At 46.1% G+C, this 26,250-nt stretch overlaps 1 protein-coding gene across 5 annotated transcripts in view; it reads left to right on the plus strand.

The window, feature by feature from the left end:
• Positions 1 to 26,250, plus strand: part of RIOX2 (ribosomal oxygenase 2) — a 27,206-nt gene continuing 956 nt past the window's right edge. Inside the window, exons 1-9 of one of the 5 annotated variants that reach the window (XM_082655167.1) lie at positions 1 to 60; positions 5,212 to 5,680; positions 10,422 to 10,541; positions 12,017 to 12,145; positions 17,797 to 17,900; positions 21,304 to 21,406; positions 22,169 to 22,340; positions 24,247 to 24,335; positions 25,859 to 25,945. In XM_082655167.1, the coding sequence (XP_082511293.1) occupies positions 5,249 to 5,680; positions 10,422 to 10,541; positions 12,017 to 12,145; positions 17,797 to 17,900; positions 21,304 to 21,406; positions 22,169 to 22,340; positions 24,247 to 24,335; positions 25,859 to 25,945 (1,236 nt within the window). In that variant the 5' untranslated portion in view covers positions 1 to 60; positions 5,212 to 5,248. Of the gene's footprint in view, positions 61 to 82; positions 156 to 244; positions 401 to 5,211; positions 5,681 to 10,421; positions 10,542 to 12,016; positions 12,146 to 17,796; positions 17,901 to 21,303; positions 21,407 to 22,168; positions 22,341 to 24,246; positions 24,336 to 25,858; positions 25,946 to 26,250 lie in introns of those variants that run through there. The other 4 variants (XM_082655170.1, XM_082655169.1, XM_082655168.1 and 1 more) reach the window with 4 other exon arrangements.

The following is a 26,250-nucleotide window of genomic DNA, read 5'->3' on the forward strand; positions in this document are numbered from 1 at the left end:
CGCCCCCAACCCACGCCGCCGCCCGCTTGGCTCGCGGCCGCGCGCCCCACGCAGAGCCCGGTGAGTGGAGCGGTCTCGGCTCTCCGTCCCCGCCACTGCTATGTGGGGTGGTGCTCAACTTCCGGGCGTCCAGGCGCGAGTGTGGATGGAGCAAGGTCGGGGTCGGGGGGGGACCGCAGGGCTCGGGCCGAGAGCTTCGGTAAGGCCGGGCGACGGCCAGCGGGCTCTGTTGGTTTCGGGACGGGGGACGCGCGCCGACGCGCTCGACGATCCCGGGCACTGGAATAGTGGACACGCTGGGTGTGGTGCCGCCCAGGATTGCGGATGGCCTGGGCACCAAGAGTAACCACGTGCTCGGCCGGTGGTCTTGAGACGGGACGAGCACACGGAAAGTTTGGAGGTTTGCAGGGAGGGTGATGCAGGCCTTGGCCCCGCTCGGCGGGCTGTATGGGAGCGCCACGTGGGCTGTCCTCCCGGGCGGCTGGGCGGGCCTAGGAGACCGGCTTTACAGCAGCAAAACCTGAAGTGCGGGCGGGAGAGCTGCGTCTTTCTCTCCCCACCGTAACTTTAAAATGACAGCCTACCCTCCCTTTCTTTCATTTGTCACCGAATATTTCTAGAACGGCTGCTCGACTGTTGGGTCGTCCATCAGGTTAATGAGACCAGGTGGTTCACTGTGTTTTCAGGAAGTATTGGCCTGGGAGTCGCAGGCTCTGATTACTCCAATAAATTCGGCGCCGGGCCTTTGATTTCACTGGGCTCATCTTTAAGTGGAAAAGCCTGATTTATCCAGCTTCTAACACCATCGCTTGGATAGTTTTGCCTCTCTGCCCTCATCCTTTGTAACCTCAGGGTTACTAAAATACTTTAATGAGGTTCAATACATTATTTCTAAAATAGAATTAAAAAGATAAGTGCCAATCACAGCTTTAGGTCAACAGGAGAACCACTTTTCCCTCTCTGAACTGGTAAACATCAATGAGGGCCCAAAGGAAATATTTTAAGTCAGCCTAGGCAACCTTGTTACAGGCAATATATCGTTTCTGTCAGTTTGTGTGCGTTTAACTGAGCTGAGTTTGCCTATGATCCTCCTCTATGTTAGTGGATCTAAAATTCTCCTGCTGAGAACTGTTAATTTTCTTTTTTAATTTATTTTAAACTGTGTTACTGCAGATTTCTGGGCACAGCTACCAGAAGTGTTGGTCCAGTAGGTTTGATTTATGGGGCCCATAAATTTGCATACTAACAAGCTTTCCTGGTGATTTGACTACACTTTGTAAAACACAGCTCTGGAGCTTATAAAGACACACCTCCCTCTCCTGGTTGGTAATGACCTCTGATGGCTAAGGTGCCTTTCAGCTCTGACCGTACTGTTGAATACTCAAGCTACAGCTGCCATCAGAAGAATAATCCCCACTGAACAAACCATCTGTTTTCCCCTAACTCTGTTTTGTGTAAGGCTTTTGAGATTTTTTTCCTCTAAAATTGTATACAAAAGATGAAAAGGGGAAAAAAATTCAGCAAATGTTTATTGAGGACCTCCTAGGTGCCCTGGTCTGTGCTAGGCTCTGAAAATGTGCAGATAGTTGCTCTGTGTTAAGACTTCTGGTCAGTGAATATTACCATAGAAAAGGAAGTTAGGACACTTAAAAATATAAAGGCTTTGTTTGTATTTGTTGCCTGTAGAATGGGTATCACTATTGATTTTCTTGTGGAGTTTAATCCTTCAAAGTTGTTTAGATTAGTTGCTGGTTTTCATCTGTGGGCAGTTAGTAAAATATGAACCTTGAATCTTTTAACTTAATCTTTTTACATTTGAATGCTGTGGTCAACTTAAGTTGGAAACAATTGCTTTTTAAACGCTTGCTTTTTTTCCCCCTGTAGCTTATGAAAATATTTACTCTTAACTTCTGTTTGGGTGGTCTGTGAGATTCAGAGGCAGGCTAGTGTTGGCTGTACTTTTCCAGACACAGCATTCTCTTGTTTAGTTCCTATATTTCTTAACATTACAAAACACACTTTTTGCTTTTTTAATTTTTAATGTTTCTGAAATTGTGATGCAGCTTACTATTTTGTAAGTTTAATGTGGTGGAGTATGTCATCTGTTCTCTCAACCTCCCAAAAGCTGTTAAAAAGAATGGTTGTCTTACAGTATGGGCAATGTGAGAATCAGAGAAATAGTATGTTTGCCTAATAACCACTAATCTACGTTCCAATTAACTGAGCCTCAAATCATTTCAAAATGAACACATAGAAACAATAAATGATGTAACTTTTGGCAGTAAAAGTAGTGAAATTCATAGTCTAACAAAAGCATTCGTTATGCACTGTTGGGATTTATTTTGTTACTGATTGTAGATGGGGAATATGCTTCAAGTGATTTTGTTTTTGGCTTAAGTATTTTGCACACATTGTTTCACCACACTTCCTGGTGACTATGCTTATACTGTATTCATATACTGTGCTTAAGGAAAACAAGCCTTTTGTTTGCATCTTCCTGCTGCTCCCATCCCTTAAATAAATTTTAAACTGACCAATTGTAAGGGATAAGGAATGTGTAGCTGAATATGAAATTACTTTTCCATTAATAAACACCTTTAATCATGCAAACCTTCTGAGGCAACCTAACAGTTTTTAACAATTAAATGTGAGCATTGTATCCCGGGTCCCCAACACCATCCCCGGGGTTAGTGATTTGCTAGGACTCACAGCTGATTTATTACATCAGATGGAGACCAAGTGCTTCATTGCTGCAGCAGCTAGTTGTGACAACATGTGTGAAATGCTGCCAACCAGGGAAGCTCATTAGACACTCAGTGCCCAGGGTTTTTATTGGGGGCTCATCATGTAGGACCTTCTGGCTGGCATGTATCAAAATTCCAGACACCCAGAAGGAATGCGGGTGCTCAGTATAACCTGCATTGTTTGTCCAAACAGCTTAGACACAGTGAGTCCCTCTTTTCAGTTAATGGTGGTGGGAACACATCTGAAATCTAAGTTCCCAGACCTGACATCCACCACATGCTGACCTTTCAGAGGATAGCAGGTGGCTCTTTTCTGCACAAGCAATGCTGTCTACTGAATCTGTTTTCGTATCTCTTGTATTTCTTCATCACTTCTGGGCTCCAAGTACTAGCAGTACTTTGTCTCACTGAAGCTTTGATTCTTCAGTTGAGAAAGCACGCTGGTCTGTTTAACTTAAAAAGAATAAGAAATATTTTCAGAAAATGTGTCTCATTGATGATATATCCTAAGACATTAAAGTTTTTTTCCCCAAAGTTTAAGAAAAAAGCTTAAGCCCTTACCCCTTCAATGCAAGCTTTTAGTATCAATTTGTATTAGTTTTATACTATGGTCCTGTGTTTCCTGCCCAAAGCATTGGACCTTTTGAAGGAACTGAGCTATTTGTGGGTACAATATTTAGAAGCTAAAATGAGGCCACTAGAGTGTTTTAAACAGTAGCGCCCCCTTATCCACGGCTGACAACGTCCCAAGACACCCAGTGGATGCCTGAAATCGTGGATGGTACGGAAGTGTGTATATACTGTGCTTTTTCCCTATTCACAGATAGCTATAACCAAGTTTAATTTATAAATTAGGCACAGTAAGAGAATATCCGAATTGCCAGCATCGTTACTCTTGGACTTTGGGGCCATCATTATAAAGTAAAATAAGGGTCACCGGAAGACAAGCTTTCTGATACTAGGACAGTCAGTCTGATCACCAAGACGGCCACTAAGTGACTAATGGTCTGGGTACACTAGACAGAGGGATTAATTCTAAATTTATTTTCTAGGTTTATTCTGAATTTATCAATTATAAATTTGTAAGTTAGTTGTTGCAATGTGTAACACATTGTTCGGGTGCCTACTTCCCAGGCCAGACCATTAATTCTACTCAGTCTATAGTGTAGCTGAAATACAGCTTAGTTATAATGACAAAAGAGCAGAAAACAGTGTGCTTGCAATTCTGATAGCCCAACAAAATAGAAAAGCATGACATTTATAAGTAAGTTACTGGTCTCTGGGAAAAATTGGTTTTTATAAGCACAGTGGTTCTTAACCTTTTTGGGGGATGGGGACTCTTTCAAAAATCTGGTAAAAGCAATGGACCTACCCCCTTTCCCAGAAAAAAAATTGATTTTAAAATAGCATTTTGTTTCAGGAAATTCATATAATTTAAATTCATACATTCTTGAACTCCAGATGCAGGACACCTGCATTGTAAACGTGACGACAGTTGTGGTTTGAGGCAGTTCTGAGAGACCTTTGGCAATACTCAGGGGAGTCGATTCTCTTGCTACTCAAGTGTGGTCTGTGGCCCAGCAGTAGCGTCACTACCTGTGGACTTGTTAGACATGCAGAATCTCAAGTCCCACCCGAGCCCTAGGCGCCCAGGGGATGTGTGTGCACGTGAAGCCTGGAGGGAGGAGAGCTTTGTTAGAAGTTAATGACGTTGCCATTTTATTATGTCTTATTTTAGTTAAAAAGGTAGAGCTTTTAAAAGCCTTGAGATATAACTATCTTTACCCTTCACTTTCAGCCCCCAATTAGTTTTCTGCTTTATTTTAATTTTTCTGATAAAGTGGCAATTTTTAGGAACAAGCTGAGGTTTGGAAGTGAGGCAATTCAGGTGGTTAAGGACCTGGGAGCAGGCATCTTCTTGCCCCAGCCGTTAGGTGGCGCCTCTGGCCCAGGTGGCCTCCAGGACAGCAGCTGGGGGTAGTGCTTTGGTGAGGAGCACCTGGCCGTGGGCAGCTCTTGGTGGTTCTTGAGTCAAGTATTTATAACTCAGAGTGCATCTAATTAGATTTGGGATCTGGTGCTGATTAAAGCCAACTTTAAGATTTCAACTTTGCTGTGTCAATGGCCACAGGCTAAAAACTGTGACTAGGAACTGCTGAGATAGTTGAATCATTTAATTTGGGATAATTATACCTTCCGATAAGTGATGAATTCCACGACTTAGTGCTTGTGTACAAGAAAAACACGCCTTCCTTTCTGCGAATATGTGATCTGCATAGTGTTTGAGGCTGAATCATATCTTGGAAGAAATGGTGTTGGCTTCAGGCTGTATCTTCTTCTGGTAGAAATGGCCTTGGTTTAGGAAGAGTTCGCACAAAGGCCTAATAGTCATGCAAGTTGTGTGTATGAGATCCTCTGACACCGAAACTGGGACGCCTAATCACGAGTGTTTTCTTCTTTTTGGCAGGTTTGCATTTCCTCACTGCCTTGTCTTGAAGACAACGATGCCAAAGAAAGTGAAGCCTGCAGGGGATGGGAAGGAAGAGGGGCCTGTTCCCTGTAAGCAGGTGAAGCTGGAGGCAGCTGGTGGGCCTTCCCCTTTGAACCTTGACAGTCCCAGTGGCCTCTTTGAAAGTTTAATCTCGCCCGTCAAGACAGAGACTTTTTTCAAGGAATTCTGGGAGCAGAAGCCCCTTCTTATCCAGAGAGATGACCCTGTGCTGGCCACATATTACCGGTCCCTGTTCAGGCTCTCAGATCTGAAGAGTCTGTGCAGCCGGGGTATGTACTATGGAAGAGACGTAAATGTCTGCCGGTGTGTCAATGGGAAGAAGAAGGTTTTAAATAAAGACGGCAAAGTGCACTTTCTTCAGCTGAGAAAAGATTTTGATCAGAAAAGGGCAACAATTCAGTTTCACCAACCTCAGAGATTTAAGGTAACAGGTTCTCCCCAGTGCAGAATCCTGGTGTGTATTAAAGTGCTACCATTTGGCCACAGATCAGCTCGGGGGTAAATCTGTTTTGATGATGATTAGGCTGCTGCCAGTTTGAGAAGAGGTAGCACCTGTTTGGTCTTCAAATGCATTACAACTTCAGTGACTCTATGTTCCCTTTTGGCTAAACTGTTAGAATCTGCAACAACTCAGGCTGGACGTGGTGAGGTGCAAAAACTAAATTATACTTCAGGTTTATAAAGTTTGTTAAAGTGACGTTACACCTCCAGGAGCATTTCCGTGGGCTGGTTTATGTTTTGACACATGGTAGACATTTCTGTTTGGCTTGTCCCTTCACTGTAACTTAAGGCATGATAGTGTCAAGGTGATCATTTTTTCCTTAAAGTTGCCTCCCTCTACTGCCTACATCTACCTAAGTAGAGACTTCTGAGCAGTGACCAGACCACATAGGCACCAGAGGCACGTTTAAGAAAGAGACTTCACCCTTATTAACAGTAGCCCGCCTGGCACTGAGGGGCAGGGTCCTGGAACTGCTGCTGGGGGGGCATTCGCAGGTGGAGGGTAGGTTGGATTTGCAAGTCGGGAAGACTGGCTAACCTTTTATTTATTCTGCGTCAGTGGTTGACATTTGAGAAATAATTTGCCTCCTCTGTGCTCAGTTTCTGTGTTTATAAAATGTAGACTTAGGATGAGCTAATCTGCTCTTAGAGGCATGAGATCTTTATGTGACAGGTGGCCCAGAACAGTTGAGGGCCCATTCTGAGTTTTAGATAAAGTTTATCCCCATTCAGAAATGCCCTTCTGTGACCCATGGCTGAATCAAAATGTCAGCTTAGGAGGAGGAGAGCAGCACGTGAAGTTCCACACTGACCGGGTGGCTTCTGGCTGTGTGGTGGCTCCTAGGACTTTGTCATCAATTACCAGTAATGCTTCTCACGACGGAACTCAAGTTGCCCTGTTAGATCCATTAGGCCTCTCTCATCTGTTGAATGCCTTTCCCTTTCTTGTCTGCAGGATCCTGAACCTATTTGTACTCTGGATAAAGTACAAGTACTCTTAGACTTTTCAGTACAAGCACTCATTCCAAAGGAGTGAGGCAATCATGAGCAGTTGAAATGTCCTTCGAATGCCAGCCTTTTGTCCCTAGCACCCAAAAGGAATTTATAAATCACTTGCAGACCAAGTCATGATGTGTATTCAGAAAATATGGACACCGAGGTACTTCCCTCTGAGCTTGTCCTTGACTCTTTACTTAGCTAGAAGCAGCACTTTTTTTTAAAAGAGTGGTTTTTAGACACCTAAGAAGTATGAATAGAAAAGATCACTGATGTTGATTATGTAATTTGTTCACAGACCAGCAGAAAGTTATTGTTTGGCATATGTGTGGTGTCCTCTGTGGCTGTCATTTTTGTGCTGTAGAATCATCTTGGGCTCTTCTCTGCTCGTCTGCTTAAGTGCTGCATGTTCCTCTTCCCCAGTTTCAAGTGGCCAAGACTGTGTTTCCTTTGCCCTGTTGACTCAGCTCTCTAGCCATGTTTATTAAAGCAGGAAGGATGAGCTTTCCCATCTCAGCGCAGCCCCCGGGCTAGACTAGGATGCATCCTGTTTTGCTTGTTTTTTCCACCACCAGGACTTGAGAAATCTGTTAGGCCTCAGGAGCTCACCCTCTTACACTAGAAGCCGGGTTCCAAGTATTATATTGTGACCAGATTTAGTGTTGTGTGTGTGTTTACTAATGGATATGTCGGTATCAGGGTAGAGAAAGTATAGAGGCAGTTCCTCATTGGCCAGATTGAGAGAGTATCAGAGTGAACAGTCAGCCCTTTCTTTATCAGGTCACACTGTGTGCACAGTTTATTATTCTAGTTTGTCTGGAAATGAGTAAGGAGGTAACCAGAGAGTGGTGGGTTGTTCCCCATCTGCTTTGGGTAATCCGTGTATCAGGAGTCCAGATGAGTTTACTGGATATTTACATGTGTTCACTTTTGAACCCTCCAACAGACATTTGAAATAATTGGGGCAATCACTGTGGTCTCCATTTTACATGGAAAAAACGAGTTCACAGATGTGACTTTTCCATAGCTACTAAGTAAGGACTTCTGATTCCAAAATTAAAGCATTTTCCTAACCATATATCTAAAGATATTAATTGAAATGTAGTAGGGATTTGGGCATGTTTGCTTTCACCTTTAGGTGTGAGTGTGGGCTTCCGGTCTTAGCTGTTGTGTTCAGCTGAGCCTGCAGATAGGTCAGTGGAGAGAGGAGGAGCCTCCTCTTTCCCTTTCCCTTTCCCATTGTTCTGGGGTCCTCCTTGGCATCTCCAGACATAGTTGGGAGTCACGAGTCAAAGGAGACAGATTTCAGGAGCCTTGTTTGTGCCAAAGTCAGCACTGGTGAAGCTGTAACAGTTGTACACTTCTTTGCAATGTAAATAGGCTTTGAGATAAATATGCTGTTTCCCACAGTCTTAGGGTGGGAGTCTTCCTTTGCAAATAAAGAAGCTGACTTGTACCTACAACTTGGTCGGTGGTGATTTGACTCCAGATCCCTTTCTAGTGGGCCACACTGGGCAGATTGAGAAGCTAAACGTTCTATTTCCAGGAGAGATAGAAAAATTGTACAAATGATGGGGTTTTCAGTAACTTTTTTTTTTTAATTAATTTATTTTATTTTATTTTTGGCTGTGTTGGGTCTTTGTTGCTGCGCACGGGCTTTCTCTAGTTGCGGCGAGCAGGGGCTACTCTTCATTGTGGTGCGCAGGCTTCTCATCGTGGTGGCTTCTCTTATTGTGGAGCATGGGCTGTAGGCGCACGGGCTTCAGTAGTTGTGGCTCGCGGGCTCTAGAGTGCAGGCTCAGTAGTTGTGGCGCACGGGCTTCATTGCTCCGCGGCATGTGGGTCTTCCCGGACCAGGGCTCGAACCCGTGTCCCCTGCATTGGCAGGCAGATTCTTAACCACTGCGCCACGAGGGAAGCCCTTCAGTAACTTTTCAGAAGAAAAGAGACATGTACTCCTCAATTACAGACCCAGAAGCTTGAGTTGGGGGCCATAAAGTCACCCATATGGTCCTGAGACACCTCTCAGGCCATCAGAGACAGAGAAAGAGCAAGAGAGAAACTGGTTCTAGTTACTGTATAAATGTAATTACAGGGCCAGGTCCTGCTGGCCCCTCCCAGGTATAAATTAGGCAGCTTGGGAGATCTCTTAACTCTCGGGAGCTATTCAGATGCCATAAAATCATCCTTCCTGTGTTGCCTGAGATGTGTAAGTAGAGAAGCTCAGTGGTCTATACTGAAGATGTCTCCCAAAGCTTTTTTCATGCTGACCCAATTCTTTCCCACTTGGCATTTTTAATACTGTAGTTTTTTTTTGTTTTTTTTTTGGTGTTTTTCAGTCCAGTGGTAGGATTGACTCCCAAGCTGTGGTCACTGGTTTACTCAGCAGATACTTTCGATGTTTCAATGTCTCGTGTGTGGCAGGCACTGTACATGCATGTGCTTGAAGGGGCTCTGCAGTGTTCTTTGTAGGTGACTTCTTTAAGGTAGTTCCTTAGAGGGGCAATATAGAGTCATGGTTAAAGGTGTGGGCTCCGGAGCCAGGCTGCATGGATTTGAATCCTGGCTCCATCATTCATTGGCTGTGTGTTCTCGTGCCCGTTTCCTCATTGGCATTTCCTCATTGGTAGGACCCACCCTATGAGACGGGGTGGCGGGGAGGGTTGTACAACTGAAGTAGGTAAAAGCACTTGGAAACAGTGCCTGGCACATAGGAAGTGCCGATACCTACGTGGCCTAACTGCTGCCTCTCCTCTCTCACCTGCCTCGGGACAGTCAGGTTTCTACCTTGCAGGGATGTGTGGCTCCTCTCTAGGCCCCTCAGTTCGACTTAGGCCCTGAAGAGCTGATTAGCGACTGGAGAAAGGGAGCATTCCTCGACCCTGTTTACCCCTTCGCTGTCTTGTACCCCCTTCCTAGGTAGTCATTTCTGCTTCCATTGCTCTGAGTACCCTTTTGTGCAGGCAGTTCCCAGATGTAACCCCTAGCTCTTCGTCTTGCCAGAACTTCAGACTTAGCCAGGCAGCACATGGGGGTCTTAGCAGCTCACACTTAACACTGCTAATGTACGGCTTTTCTTTTCTTCCCCCTGAATGCTTGTTCTTTAGCAGATCTTTCCCATTTCAGTGGAACTGGGAGCTGACTAACTGCCTCAATCAAAAACCCAAGAATGTTTCTCTGATTTATTCTCCCCGCTCCCATACCCCAGCCATCAGCATGTCCCGTCAGTGCTGCTTTCTGAGCGCATCTCGACTTTTCTACTTCCCTCTCCCTTGCCCACCACCCTGGTCACTCCCAGCCTACGCTGCTGCCTTCGTAGCTTCCCCACGGCTCTCTCTTGCTTTTCTACAATCAATTCCCCACACCGCAGCCCGAGTGAGCTTTTATAAGTGTGCATTGGATCCTGTCCTTGTCCTGCTTAAGATCCTATGACTCCCTGTTGCCTGCCTCTCCAGTCTCGTCTGCTGCTGCCTCTTCTCTGTGCTGTTCTGCACGAGGACGGAAGGGTCCTGAGGACAGAGGCGCTGCTTGGGCACCGTTGAATTCCAGGGGTCTGGAACATAATAGCTGTGTGATAAAGACTTGCTGAGCGCATAAGAACATATTCCTTGTTTCTAATGTATTTTTCACCTCTTTCCCCTCCATCTTTTTTTTTTTTTTTTTTAAAGGATGAGCTTTGGAGGATCCAGGAGAAGCTGGAGTGCTACTTTGGCTCGTTGGTTGGCTCGAATGTATACATAACCCCTGCGGGTTCTCAGGGCCTGCCGCCCCATTATGATGACGTAGAGGTGAGGGGGGAGGAAACTGCTCGGCTCCGGGAGGACGAGTTGCTGCCAGCCCGGGTTAGTGGGTTGTCAGGGTTCAGTTCAGCTCTCGGGCCGGGTCTCTGCCAACTCTTCCTGTGCGGGCTCTGCAGAGCTTGACCTCAGTCACCGGGATGTTGGGCCAAAATTAATCCCATCAAACTGGTTTCCTGCTCCTTCAGAAAGGGGAGATTGTTTATTTACTAATATAAAGAGCCACACATTCCTCCGAAATAGGTGTTTTTTGAATTTTCTACAGAAAAGTGTGATTGGCTTTTTCTTTAATATTATAATGTATGGTCTTTAATAAGGTGAGGTCTTAAGTAATTCTTACATCTGCTTTCTTTTGTCCTTTTTCTGTAGCTACCAAAAGTATATATTTTTTCCATTTGTGAAGATCTTGGGGCAGCTTGAATGAAGGTCATGGTTTCACTTAAGCGCTGGCGCCTTGACAAGTGTTGATTTCATTCTCATGTGGCTGCCAAAAAGAGTTAACCCTTTGGCTTAGGTATTTCATAGTTTTATTTTTGTACCAAGACAATGTGTGAACACAGAGTTATTAGTAAAAAACCTCTTTTTTTCCCCCTCCTTTGAGAGCAATTTGATATCAATACTGTTTCCAAAAAAATTAAAAAAAAATATTTCTAATAGGGCTTCCCTGGTGGCACAGTGGTTAAGAATCCACCTGCCAATGTAGGGGACAAGGGTTTGAGCCCTGGTCTGGGAAGATCCCACATGCCGCGGAGCAGCTAAGCCCGCGAGCCACAACTACTGAGCCCACGTGCCGCAACTACTGAGCCCATGTGCTGCAACTACTGAACCCCACACACCTATTGCCTGTGCTCCGCAACAGGAGAAGCCACCGCAATAAGCCTGCGCACCACAACGAAGAGTGGCCCCAGCTTGCTGCAACTAGAGAAAGCTCGCGTGCAGCAGTGAAGACCCAACGCAGCCAAAAATAAATAAATAAAATAAATAAATTTAAAAATATATATTTCTAACAGAACTTTAAAATATCTTTGGTTGAATGAAGAATAAAAAAACTTGACATTTTCCTATGTGCCAAGGATTGTATTCAGGATTTTAGACACTCAGTAATATCCGAAGCTTGGCTTTTCCGTCAGAGATTATGGGCTTTCAGCTGCCTGATGGAAGATTTAAAAGAATGAGATAGTGGGATAGATACTGGACTATAAAGAACTCAGCGAGGCTTTCATGAAAGTGAAAAGAATGACTAGCCCTCCAGTGTCAGACTTCACGATTACCTGTTTTTAAAAGTGAATACCAGTAGTGGCAACTTTAAGTGTATAGTGAAATGTATCTGTGATCTTTTATTTTTATTTTTTTATCTGAAATTTGTGATTCATCTAAGCCCTGAGAGGGCTAACACTCTAGAAGCACTTTGCCTCATGAGTTGTCTGGAGGCTCTCTGACACTCTGCGGTCCTGTGCTTCCTGTAGGTTTTCATCCTGCAGCTGGAGGGAGAGAAACACTGGCGCCTGTACCACCCGACGGTGCCCCTGGCGCGGGAGTACAGCTTGGAGGCTGAGGACAGGATCGGGAGGCCAGCACACGAGTTCACATTGAAGGTACGGGCCTGCTTTCGTGGGTGCCTTTCCTGACACAGGTTTGGTTTGAGGTTTGTGTAATGGTCCCCGGCAAACGTACCCAAGAGGCTGGGGGCAAGTGGCTCTCATTCCAGCTAGCCAGCACAGGGTGGGGCGGGGGGGCTTCTTAAAGGACATTTGGTAGTTTTTAGCTGCGGAAGTGAGCTGAGGAAATGTTAAGTTCATTTTCCAAATCACCTGTCTCCAACTATAATCCAAGTGCAACAGGAATGAATTATGAATTCAGTAACCACTGACTTCTCTAGAGCAAAAGTGGAAGGCATGGCCAGTGGTCACCGCTGGGTCGTAGGCTGCTTGAGCAGAGCACGGCCAGGGACCCAGTAGTTTTTTTTGGTAAAATTCCAGTCTGACCCCTTTTCCTCCTGATTGTGCAGTAGACTCTCTGCGCTCCCTTCCCCCTGCATATAGTACCCAGAAGAATAGTCAGCACGAAAGCCCTTGAGGAGGCTTTCCCCAGGAAGCCAGGTGGCTCGAGCATGTGCTGGTTCGCTGGCATCTTGCTGCTGAGAAAGTGTGTCTTTGAGCAGTTAGCTGGATGGGATCATAGCCAATCCCCAGCAGGTGGGGTTGTTGAGGAAAAAATCTTGGATAAGAATAGCTGCATAATTAAATTTTATACCTTTTCCTACAAAACTTAAAATTTAATTTCCTTCAGTGGTAATAAGAAAATAGGTAATTTAAACCATACCGAAGATTCTAACCAAACTTGCATATGGTTATTGTTTTTGTATTTCTTGTGTCTTGACGTTATGCTTAATATCTAATTCCTACTCAGGGCCTCATAGCTCTTTCTTGATTTTAAGATCTTTGCCTGCCTGCCATAACTGGGAGAAACAATCTCCCTTTTTAGGATGGGTGCCTGTGTTATAGGGGACTTGAATAAATACAACAATAAAGGTACCGTTCTTCATTTTTTTTTTTTATGCTCTTGGTCAGCAATCAGCAAACTATGGCCCATAGGCCAGAAGTCTGGCCTGCTGCCCGATTTTCTATATAAAGTTTATGGAAACACAGCCACACTCATTCCTTATGTACTGTCTAGGGCAGAGTCAGCTAGTTGCCACAGGGACCATGTGGCTCACAAACCACAGATATTTACTGTCCGGCCCTTTACAGAGAGAGTTTGCCAGCCCTGCTCTTGGCTGATTATTTTTAAGCCAAAGACTAAGCTGTGCATGGTCTCTGAGGCCAGGGCTGAGTTACCCAGACTGACATCTGGCTACTTGCCCTGCCCGAGTGGGTCGGGCTTCATGGTGGTCATAGAGGGCATGGGACTTGCAGGAGACGGAGCATTGCACGCTGCTCATGCCCATCCTGGTCCCAGCTCACTATGAGAAGCCCTGAGTCTCCTGGAAGGAGAAAGACAGCATTGTGTCCTGTGGGGATTTTCAAGTTGTATGTCTATTGAGTTTTTAATCAGTGGAATTCTTCAAATGAAATCTTGCATAAATGCCCAGTGTGTGAAATCGAAGATCTGAGTCGCTCTGGGTGGGGGTGGGCTTGGGGGCTACGATGAGCGGTCTGGAGCCCTCCTCACCCCTCTTCCTTCCTACCCAAGTGGCAGCCTGACTTGTACGTCTGCCAAACCTGAGGTCTTGGGGTGAAGACCACCCCTATAATGGATAGACATCTCTGTGGCTTGGGGATCTGACAAACCTGGGTTTGAATTCAGCTGCTGTCACTTAACGAGCTGCATGTCCTTGGGCAAGTTATTGATCTCTGTCTCAGTTTCTTCTTTGTTAAAATGGAGATCATAATGTTTATCTTGTAGGTTGTAAAGATTTAAAAATATTACTTTGATGCTGCCTTTACAGTGAAATTCCATGGAAGTGATGGCTATATGTCAGTGTATTGCTGCCTATCAAATTAGCACAAACTCTATGGCTTGAAACAACACAAATTTATTATCTTGTAGTTCTGCAGTTCAGAGGTCCAAAAGGGGTTTCACGTGGCTGAAATCAAGGTGTCAATAGGACTGTGTTCGTTCCGGAGGCTCTAGGGGAAAATTTGTGTCCTTGCCCTTTACAGCTTCTGGAGGCTGCTCACATCTCTTGGCTCACGGCCCCTCCCTCCGACATCAAAGCCAGCAACATGGAGCTTGGTCTTTCTCATGCTGCCCTCTCTCTGGTTCTCTCTTCCAATACCCTCTTCCACTTTTTTTTTTTTTTTTTTTGTACGCGGGACTCTCACTGTCGTGGCCTCTCCCGTTGCGGAGCACAGGCTCCGGACGCGCAGGCTCAGCGGCTATGGCTCACGGGCCCAGCCGCTCCGCGGCATGTGGGATCTTCCTGGACCGGGACACGAACCCACGTCCCCCTGCATCGGCAGGCGGACTCTCAACCACTGCGCCACCAGGGAAGCCCTACCCTCTTCCACTTTTAAGTATCCTTGTGATTACATTGGGCCTGCCTGGATAATCCAGAATAATCCCCCGTCAGCAGCCTTAATTCCCCTTGTCCGTGTAACCTAAGTATTCACAGATGCCAGGTATTAGGATGTAGACATTTTTGGAGACCCTGCCATAATGGCCTGTCTTCATTTCCTCGACTCTCCCACTGTTGGGCACCTTTCTAGCAGGGTTTCTTCCTCGTTGTTCCTCTAGAAATATTCTCAAGGGTGCCTCCACGTTGTCAGGTACAGCGGTCAACTCCCAGTCCCCTCTTAGTCTGCCTGTCGTCAGCATTTGACACAGTGGGTCACTTCCACCCTGTCCACTGGCTTCCGGCATGCAACCTTCTCTTGGTTCTCTCTCCACCTTCCTGACTGTCCTATTCATTCTCCTTCGCTGTTTTGTCCTCAGTCTTCCTACTTCTCTAATTTGGGGTACAGGGCTCATTTCCTGGACTTCTTTGATCAGTCAGCATCCCCTCCCAAGGTTTCAAATACCCTCTACACTGATGTATTTTAAATGCTGTTTTAGATCTCTAGCCCACATCTCTAAACTCTAGACTCATAATCCAGCTGCCCACTTAATGTCTTCCCTGGAAATGTAAAAGATACCACAAATTTAATATTCCCCAAACCAAAATCCCATGTCCTACCCTGTCCCCAACCTCCTTCTCCCTGCAGATGTGTCACTCTTCTTCTACTTGTTTGGGGCAAAATCCTTGGACATAGATTTATACAGAAGCCTCCTACCTAGTGTCCCCTTTGCAGACGTTTCTGACATAACAACCATGATGATCCTTTTGTGATCCCTGAACCCTTTGCCCAGACCTCTACTGTCTTTCCGTTAAACCCAGAATAAAAGCCAAAGTCCTTTTTTTAAAAAATAACCAATGCTTTATTACTTAAATGGAAAATTGATAGCATAGTAAGTTTTAATGATCTAATTAATGGAAAATTATAATAAAATTTCTTTAAAATATTTTTCAACATCCTAGTGTACCACCATATTCATTACCATTGTGTATATTTTCAAAGGCATTAATACCAATGGAATAATTAAAGACAATGAAAATGGAACTCATTTATACCCAATCCTCCTTTTCTCAAGGCTTTATGCTGCTGGTTTACGTAGCCTTTGGATTGAAGCCAGAAATATTTTTTTTCTTGGTTAAAAAAATTAGCTTTTCTAGTTCTTTCAGAATAAACAGAAACAGGACAGTGGTATGTCAAATGGCTAATTGTCTTATCATTATAAAAAAGCCGAAGTCCTTAAAATGGTCTAGAAGGCCCTGTAACCTGGCCCCTCTGCTGCCTGCTCACTGCACCTCCCATCACTCCCACCCTCACTCACTACCTTCCTGACACACTGGCCTAACGGATGCCCCTCAACCTGCCAGGCACGTTCCAACCTCAGGACCTTTGCACTTGCTCTTCCCTCCTCCTGGAATCCTTTCTCCCCAGGTCGTTGCATGGCTGGCTTGCTCGTTTCCTGAAGTCTCTACTGAAATGTCACCTTAGCAGAGTCAGGTTTAATGGACCATCCTGGGTCAAATAGCCCCTCTAATCCCAGACACCCCCCGCCACCCCCCACTTCCATCAACATCATTCCCCTTCTCCTCCTTCTGCTTTTTTTGTCTTCTTTGCATTCGCCATCACTTGACATTACTTATTTGCTGCTTTATTTTATCCTTCTTGCCCCACTAGAATGTCTTCATTGTCTAGTGTACCTTCTCCCTTCTCAAATGTTTTTCTCTTCTGGAATGTGCTCCATCAGGGCAGGTCTTTGTTTCGTTCAGTGCTCTCTCCCCCGGTGCCTAGCACAGGTCCCTGGCGTGGGTGGTGGGCAGGGAAGGGTTAATCAGGTGTTTGTGGGATGGATAAATGAATGGATGGATGAAATATGTACGTGAGGGCCTCAGTCACAGGGCTGGCCCACAGACTCTCACAAATGATACCTGTAATTATGAGTAATGCATTTGTTTACTGGAAGTACTAGTTTCCCTGTCAGATTGGTGTTATCCAGGGCAAGATAGCTCTTATGAGTACATATATAATTACTTATGTATGTACTTAACATTAAAAAGAGAAGTTTTTTTAATCTGATATTTCTTGAGCTCTTTCTCCAGGGCCCATGCTCTTAACCAGTGAGACAAGGCTTCGCAGGGCTGCAGAGAGCAGATAAGCGACTCCCAAGATTCCCTCTCCTCTGCTCAGGCAACTGCTGTATACAGAATGTTCTTCTGGTTGGGATTAGGGAGGAGGAAGCTCCAGGGCAGTAGTGATTTGGGGAAAATATTTCTGTTCCGTGGCTTGGGAAAGAAATAGGACAGGGTGGAGGAGGCTCACCTGCCCGAGAAGGGACTGATCTTTAGTTACGTATCGTGTTTAGGTTCAAATGAAGGGTCACAGGGTTTTTCATCCATTCTTCCAGACATCTTTTGAGCCTCTGGTGTGTGCTGAATGCTTAGGTGGTTTAGGCCCTGGGGATACAAGATGGATCTGGACCCTGCTTGGAAGAGCTCACAGACTCTCAGGGACTGGCAGGTACAATAAGAATCCTAATACAGCCACAGCCACTTGCCCAGCATTGCTCCAAGAGCTTTCTGTTTCTGGCCGTGCCTCGCGTGCGTCATGTGGGATCTTAATTCCCAGACCAGGGATCAAACCCACGGCCCCTGCATTGGAAGTGCAGAGTCTTAACCACTGGACCGCCAGGGAAGGCAGCTCCAAGAACTCTTTTCCTTTAATCCTCAAAATAATTCTGTGAGATTTGGGGCGATGGCTTCCATTTTACACATAAAGGAACTGAGGCCTCGGGAGGTTAAGTAATTTGCTGGGGCCAGCAGCCAGGGAGTGTAGCCTTTGTATGGCTCTAAAGCTCCTATCCTCACTGCCCCCTTTGACGGGTGTGGAGGGCGGGAGCAGGCTTCCCAGGCACGGGCTGTCACCTTGATCCCAGGGTGGCTTCAGGTGTATCTGGTCTCAGCTTATGAATAAAGAAAGTGACTTCAGGCTCTGGAAGCCTCTCCAGGATTGGGGTTCATGGTGACAGGTTCACAGACACAGCAGAGCTAGACGGGTGGATACCACAGAGAACGGCATGCAGACCACTGCTCGAATCACCACATAGAGGTTTCTAGAATGCAGAACTGAAACAGCCTTTCTAGAAGAACGAGAAGATATCCTCCCTACTAACTCCTTCCCCCCTTTTTTCTTTCCTTTAGCCAGGAGACTTGCTGTACTTTCCCAGAGGGACCGTTCATCAGGCGGACACTCCCTCAGGGCTGGCCCACTCCACGCACGTGACCATCAGCACCTACCAGAGCAGGTGAGCACTCACCTGCAGCCTCGCGTCCCCGACAGCTCCGAGCTGTGGCCACAGCGGCGTGTTCAGGAGACGTGAGGGAGTTAGCTGCTTCTCTCCTCCTTACCCGGCCCCAGGGTTTCCGGCTGACTTCCTGTTCCTTCAGCGTCCTACCTGTGCCATTGACTCACTCATCTGGGCTTCCTCCTGGCCTGTCATGACCCTGACTCCACAGAACGCTGGGAATTGCCCAAATAAAGTCTCCCATGGTTTGGGAAGATAGAAGCATAGCTATGGGTGTGGCAGTGTGTTCGTGTTGCCAGGCTGGGCTTGTAGTCTCTCTCCCACAACCCCATCCCCTGCCTCTCTCCCTCCCTCCCTCCCTTCCCCTCTCTGTCTCTCTCTGTCTCTGTCTTTGTCTCTCTCTCTCTCTCTCTCTCTCTCTCTCTCCCCGCCCCCTTCAAATTTTATTTTGATTGTGGTAAAATATTTATAACATAGAATGTGCCATTTTAACCATTAAGTGTCCAATTCACTGACATTAATTATATTCACACTGTTGTGCAACCATCACCACTACCTGTTTCCAAGACATTTTCATCACCCCAAACAGAAACTCTATCCATTGAAACCTCTGGGTCTATTTTAAGGCTTCCATTTTTTTACAGTTCATGAAATTAAAGTCAGAAAGGAAGTCTGGAACAGTGAGTCCTGAAAGCACACGTGCTAAAAACAATTCCAATTAAAACCACGTTCCAGTTCAGCGAGTGCCTCGTCACATGACAGGGCCAGGGCAGCAGTGCCCAGTGAGTCATTTCCTGGTAGCAGCGACCTCAGTAGTCCAGGTCCCATTAAAAACGCCAGTCATTAATTTATTCATCATGCAGCACTACACCTTGTGCTAGTTGCTGAGATTGTAGGCATTGGACTGAAGGCGCTTTGAGAGAACTTACTCTCTGGAAGTGGTGGAAGGAGGGGAGATAGGCATGTAGTTACCAAACAGTGTGACACATCCCATCATAGGTTTGCAGAGGAGACTCTGGGAGCACAGAGGAACACACTTAGCTAAGCCGGGGTCTCAGGGAAGGCTTTGGAAATGACTTGACACCCAAGCTGAGGGAGATTTACAGGATGAGTAAGTAGAGGTGGGTCAGGAGGTCAGAGTAGGAGAGGATATTCCCGGCCTGAGGGACAGCCAGTCGCCTCCTAACTTCAAAGCCGTATCTTGCAGAACAAGTGAGTAAGCATTCTTCTGCCTCCTCATCTGGCTTTTCAGCGAGAAGTGAACCCCCTGTGTTTAAGAGACAGGAGGAGCTAGCTGGAGTCTGGCCTGAAGTTAGGCTCTCTTTGCCCACAAGTAGAAGCTAAAGCTTGTTTGGGGCTTCCTTTATGTAAAATGCCCTTGTCACCGTGACTGGTTAGGTGCCTTGCATAGCGAGAAACGGTCTCTGAGGGCAGCTCGAGAAGAACAGAGGTGACTGAGGGGGTGGGTCATAGGAACTGGGGAAGGGCAGGCTGCAGGGAGGCTGAACCAGAAGTTCGTTCTGGACTAAAGCAGCTCTGGGCCTTGGCAGCCGCATATTGATAGTTTGGCCCCATGAATGTCCATCTTCTGGTGTCCCGCCGTTGAGGTTACTCAGCTGCTCCCTCTTTCTCTAATTCTCCCTCTTTTTCATTTCTCTTGGTTTCCTAGTAATCGGTTTTCGCTCCCTTGTTTTCCTTCCTCGGTTTCTATTTACTCACAACATTGGCTCATCACAAGGCATCCTCAGTTACTTCTCTGACCTCCCTCGATCTCGTTGAACCTATTAGCTTTTGCTTCCACTGAGTGCCTGACTCGCTGTTTCCCAGTCCCCAGGATGAACTGGTAGCCTTCCCTGGTCCCACCCACCCCCTCTGCAGGCAGCAGGGCTGGGGAAGAGAGGTCTGAGTCACAGAGGATGCCTGCTGGGGGCTGTGGGTAGGCACCGTGACCTGTGCATCTAAGCTGGATGCCGACCTGGGCCTTTGTCAGTGGGGCCGGTGCTAGAACGGGACAGATGTAACTCGAGGACCATCGGTCCCCGGAGGTGTCCCTATGCTTTGGTCCTGGTGCTCCTTAAGGCCTGTGGCAGAGTGAGGACTTGGGCCTTTTCCTAACCCCTCTCAAGGGTAGCATTGTTGGAACATTTAGGGCCAGCTGTGTGAGACAGTGGCCTGTCGATTTGGCTGCTTTACCAAAGTGAACCCCTCCAGAGGTGTTGTTTCCAAACTTTGGAAAGGCCCAAGATCCCGTTTTCCTAGAAGAACACAGAGCTCAATTTAACGGCACTTAAACTCCTCTGTGAGCTACTGCTGCATGACTTGTACCTGGGACCCTTCAAAGGACGATATTATTTCATGCTGCTGAAAGGTCTCTATGGTCGAAGTTCAATCAAAGGTGTGAGGTTGGGTGTAGCATTATGTCACAAGTGGTGAGGCTACCACGGAGGAGTGGACGTCTTGGGGGAAGTGTCTCTCATGTGGCTTTTGTCCTCTTTTGCCACTTTTCCAGGAGGGAAGCATAAAAGTGTTAATTTTGTTACTGCGTGAGAAGCAAAAGTCATACTGTGAATTTCCATCTTGCATGCAGCCAGCAATCTGAAATCTGCTGGTGACACAGAGGAAAATTTTAAACAGCTCAGAAGTGTTTAAAGAGAGCAGCCCCACAGCGTGTGCTTCTCACACTGGCACACATTGAGGAGGGAGCGGTTCTCAATGCCCCAGAGAAAGCAGAGGCAACTGAACACTGATGCTCGTCCCGAGATGGTATTTTTGGCCTCTGGCTTCTATCTCCTACCCCAGTAAAACCACTGCCAGGGTTTAACAAGTTGCAAAATCAACTGTTTTGAAATTGTTGATGTTGGATATTTTGCTGAGGAATTTTTACAAGGAACAAAGGAAAATGTAGTGTTTAACTGTTCGATGATTACACAGTCCGGGGATCTTGCTGTTACCCTAAATGTGTTGCTTTGGATTTTTTACACATAAAAATCCTTTTAGGTCCTATAATGATTGAGGGTTAAAGTTGCCTGCAAAGCTCTCCTCGAGGCTCTGTGTTACATAGTTGAAAACATTAAAAAAAAAAAAAATTGGTCCCTTAAACTTCCTACTTTATGACAGTCTGTAATTAATTCTCTGGTATCTTTACATTTAAGACAAATCATGAAGGAAGCCTAGCTTCCCACCTTTAATTTTGCACCTGAGTGTCTGGGATGGGAAGTAAGGGAAGACTGACTGATGAAGGCCGTAAGTCTTTATGCTGAGTAATGTGAAATTAGTGGAACTCAGGACGTCAGGGCAGGGGAATTGGTGTGACAGTTTGTAGCTTTAGGCTTTTAGTAATCAGTGTTCTGTGCACATTTCTTATGTGTTCACTCTTTTTTTTTTTTCTTGGTACACGTTGCAGTTCATGGGGAGATTTCCTTTTGGACACCGTTTCAGGGCTCGTGTTTGATACTGCAAAGGCAGACGTAGAGCTACGGGCCGGCATACCCCGGCAGCTGCTCCTGGTAAGGAGTAAAGGCAGGTGGGAAAGGCGGGGTAACCAGGGCCCAGGCCAGCTGAAGCTGTGGCTCCCTCCTCGGGACCCCAGAGTCCTCCCCGTGCGAGCCAAGCTCGTCTTCTCCCGGGCACGGTGGTTTGCAGAACTAATGGAGCGTTGCACATTGCATGCCGCCCAAAGGACCAACAGTGTTGTGCAGACGGCCCGCTTCCTGTACTTCATGGCGGCAGTGGCAGGCACCGGGAGCTCTGGCTGAATCAGTGGTTGAATGAATAACTAACCTGGCTTGGGAACTGTAGCCTGAGCACACGTGAGATCACTAGTTAGGACAGACCCACTGGAGAGCCTGGCCTTGGTGTGCTCCCTGGCTTTCCTGTCCGTCCTGGTTTTACCTTTGAAACAGCAGCCCTGTTGGCTAGTTTTGAGAAGCTGAGTGCATCAGTGCTGAGTTGAGCAGACGGTGCTTTTGCGGTCTGAAGCAGACACCTTAGACAGCGATTTGCTTTTCAAAAGGCAAAGCCGAGACTGTGCCATGTTCCCAGGGATCCCTCTTTTCAGGCAAAATCCTGAAAATTGATCTTTTTTTGCAAACGGTAGGCAGCTTAAGATGAACAGTGGTTATGAGGAAATAAAGGGATACGGTTCTTAAGGGAGTGACGTGGATCTGCGTCTGCTCTGGGTGATGGTGGTCAGTGGACTACTCCAGAGACTGGGACCTGGGCAGTAAGGTCACTGGAGTCTGGGCCCGGACTCACTTCTGTGTTTCTAGCAGGTGGAAACCCCAGCCGTTGCAACAAGAAAATTAAGTGGCTTTCTGAGGATGCTTGCAGACCGGCTGGAGGGCACCAGAGAACTGCTTTCAGCAGACATGAAGAAGGATTTTGCTATGAACAGACTCCCACCGTACTATGTGGGAGATGGAGCAGAGCTTTCAACACCAGGTAGAGCTTTGCTCTTTTCTTCTAGGTGGTCGGGCTAATGTGGGCTATTTTGAGCTTTTCTGGGTGGGCACCTCTTTGAGCTGATGGAATGTATGAAGCATTTGAGGATTAATGTGGGCCTATCCTTAGTGTGAGGTTGGACAGGACATGCAGCCTGATGGGGAATGAGAGCCCTGTGATTTGGGGTGAGGAGTATGTGTGGTTAGGGCCCCTCTGGAATTCATCATCTTCAGGAAGTTTTAAGAACTTGAACATTGAAATAATCTTGTTGGAGTTAACCCAGGGATGGGTAAAATGTTGCCATCAGCAGGGGAACTACCAGAATGCCCAAGATTATCAGACCTTCTCCCAAGTCCCAGGTGACTATTTTGTGACAGGTGTCAGGTACAGATGACACTGATAGACTTCTGGGTGGATGGTGATACCGGTGTTCTGGAGCAGAGACCACACCACACTCCTGTAGTCGGACAAAGCTGGGTTTATTGACTTGTAACAGGGAAGAGAGCACGCCACTGGGGGCTGTAGGCACCTCGGTAAAAGGATGTTGGAAAGGATTTATAGGATTTGGGTTTGAGTTAGGTGATTTTCAGGAGGGTTCAAGGAAGCAGGGCTCTGCTCGGGATTGAATGCTGTCGGGAAAAAGGAGGGATTCTGGGATTGGGTCTCCTGTAAATCTTAGCCAGTAGCAGGAGGAGTGAAATGAAGCCAAGGTGACAGCTGGTAGAGCAGCAGCAGCAGTCACTCAGGTCAGCCAGGATAGGGCACGTCTGGTCACTTCTGTGGTGTGGACAGTGTCCTTGCTTTGGCCTGAGTTCTGATCTGATGATGAAGTGGTCTTGGTTTTGTCTCGATCTCTCTCAGTCACAGCGTGGCCTTGCTTAATATCGGGGTTCTGTGTAATGGCCTGTGTTCAGCTGGAGAACATGGAGACACAGCCGTGAGTGCCAGGCTGGCTCTCAGGCTCCTTCTCTCTTAGTCAGGTACAGGGAGAGTTTCATTTTCACTAATTTTCATAAAAGCCTTATCACCAGTGGAGAACCACTGAGATACACGCTCTACAAGGTCCCTTCTAACACTGATTCTATGTACATTTTTATTATAGTCTCGGGGGGGGGGGCGGGAGTTTAAAATTTGTTTTTGATAGCATCTACTCAAAATAGCACATGTCTTCCCAGCACATATTTTAATCTTTAGCAGAACAGTGTTCTGAGTATCAGCTTATGGCCCAGGATATGTTATCCAGAGTTTTCCTTGCCTTAGTCCTTATAGTCAATAAAGTTATGATCCCTCAACTCTTTCTCCAGCCAGAAGACCCTGTAAGGCTGGTCTGATTGTAGTGGCTGCTTTTTCACTAAGTTAAATCCAATCTAGGAAAGAGTAGTTTTTCCTGTGGACTTTATTAGGTGGCTTTTTTATGACACTGCACTTGACCTACACAGGCTGAATAATTTGCCATGGTCATGGAACTAGTAATTGGAGGGGTGGTGCACTTTGAGCTCTGGAAGTCCTTTCAGAGTCCACATGTGGAGCAAGCAGGGGAGAGAAACTGGAGACGTGAGAGCATTCTGTGCAGAAGGCATGGTGGCTCTGTCTGTACTGTGATAGTATGTGCTCCCCGGGTACTGGTGACAGCTATTTAAATGAACTTAGTTAGATAAATAACAACAGAAGTCTGTATGTGTGTCTTCAGTATAAGGATGAGCTCCATCAAGATGTCAGCTACACTTTTCAGATCACCGTAAATGTCGGGGAGAGCGAATACTTGAGCTGGAGAGGGCGCCCCACATTTGGCTTCACCTGCAAATTGTTACTAAGTGTACTTCCTAAATAGTTGCTCCTGCAAGCAGGTTTGAGCCTGCTGCTTTCCTCTCTGAAAGATGGCTTTCCCTGTCTCTGGGTTTTCCAGGTGGACGGTTACCGGGGTTGGACAGCACTGTGAGGCTGCAATTTAGAGACCATGTTGTCCTCACTGTAGGACCCGATCAGGACCCATCCGTGAGTATCCAGAGGGGAACGGGGTTCCGTTCTTCTCAGGGCATTTCCATCACAGGCCCCAGGTTATCAGACTGACAAATGGCCCTGCCCTCCTCCTTTGGGCATCCACCTCCTCACAGCTTAACGCCATCTCTTTAGATCAGATCATGCCCAGATCTCACTGTTATGGTTCCAAGGTTTCCTGCCTGTTGGGCATTTGAGGGCTTGTCTTCGGCCCCACAGAACCCTCCTTCGTTTCTCTAATTAGTAATTAAATGTCTGTTCTCTGTCTCCTAATTCAGGCCAGGTTGCCTTTGCTTAGACGGCCGCAGACCCCGTTCATGCGTCTCCCTGTCTCAGTCCCTCGCCCATCCTGTATACGGCGCAGACCTGCCTTTACATATGGTTTTGTTGATGGTTCTTCTCAAAAACTCTCTATTCTGTAGATGATGGAGAGGAAAATCTACATTCCATACCCTTGCCACCTAGCCCAGTGGTTCCCCAAACTGGCTGATTACAGTCAACTGGAAAATTTTTAGAACTTGTAAGTTCCTGGGCTTCGTCTGGTGTGGAGCCTCTGCATTTATTTTGAAAGCACCCCACACAACCCTAAAGCCCTTGGGAACTCTCCCATGCCCTGTGGCTTCACCCTGTTCCTCCTAATCAGCTTTCTTGGGAGGTGTCCAATGAATGTCTGGAGGGGATGAGAGTCGGGGGGCACCGAGATGTCTCCAGAACCCTATTTTTCCAGCCATCAGGGCCAGCCCTGGAGAAGACTGGTTTATAACATATATATAAAACCTAAAAAGTATATACTCCCACATCCCCATTTAAAAAAAGAAAATCCTAGTTATTCTGCTAACCAATCAATCAGTTTGAGGCGTTCTATTTCAGGCTAAGGCTTTGGGTCCTCGTCTGAGTGAGCGGTGACAAGGAATTTCTAAAGGTTCTGGAAGAGATAATAAACTGCACTGTGTTATGGTGGGTGGAGAGGGATGGGAAGTCGAGACCATTCGGGAGCCTACTTTACTATACGTGGAATAGAAGTTTTTATAGATCACATAGCTGGTATTTCTTAGGAATTAATATTTACTCTGTGGTGTTCATAAATTGTCCATTTATGTATACCTAGGAATGTCAAATTTTTCTGATGCAAAAAGATAGTGCAGGTATGATGAAACGAAAAACTTGAATGTTTCATTGGTAAGTTGATATATAAATGGTTGCTTTTTCATTAGGTCGTTTCTGAAGATGCTGTTATCTTTTTGAAAAATGACGAGTGGTTATTTGCTGCATACAAATAGTAGTCTGTGAGCACTATAATGAAATACGTTCATTCTACATTGCGTGTGTATATATCTATATTTATCTGTATCTCATAATTTTTTTGCCAGAAGGATTCTTTAGTGTTCAATAAATTTCACTTAAGCACTGAGGCATTAAGATTTTTCTTGGTGTTGACCTTTGTTATTGGAAAACCCTCCTAGTATTGAAGTGCTCAATATTTTGGTGTTGACGACTTGCTGTGTTTTTTTTTTTTTAAGGATGAAACTCGAGAAAAGATGGTTTACATCTATCATTCCTTAAAGAATAGGAGAGACACACACATGATGGGAAATGAGGAAACAGAGGTTTGTTCCAACCTAAAATGCATGTCTTTCCTGCGATTTGGTGGCTGGGAAGAATCTGTTACCTTTGATTTATGGGTAATGACCTTTTTTATGACTGCAGTGTGGACGTCACATTTCACAAATTGACAGCCCTTGCACAGGGATGATTAAGTCAGACATTTCTGTGATATACGTACCCACTTTAAAAGATACTGGGACCCGTGGCCTTGTGGGAAAGGTGTAGCAAATGTGAAGCATTTCTCAAAGGAGTGATATTTCTTACTCTAGAAAATAGAATACCTTTCATGAAGTCTGAGTTTTCATGT

The sequence above is a fragment of the Grampus griseus genome, assembly GCF_964374135.1.
Source record: "Grampus griseus genome assembly, chromosome: 5".
NCBI lineage: Eukaryota > Metazoa > Chordata > Mammalia > Artiodactyla > Delphinidae > Grampus > Grampus griseus.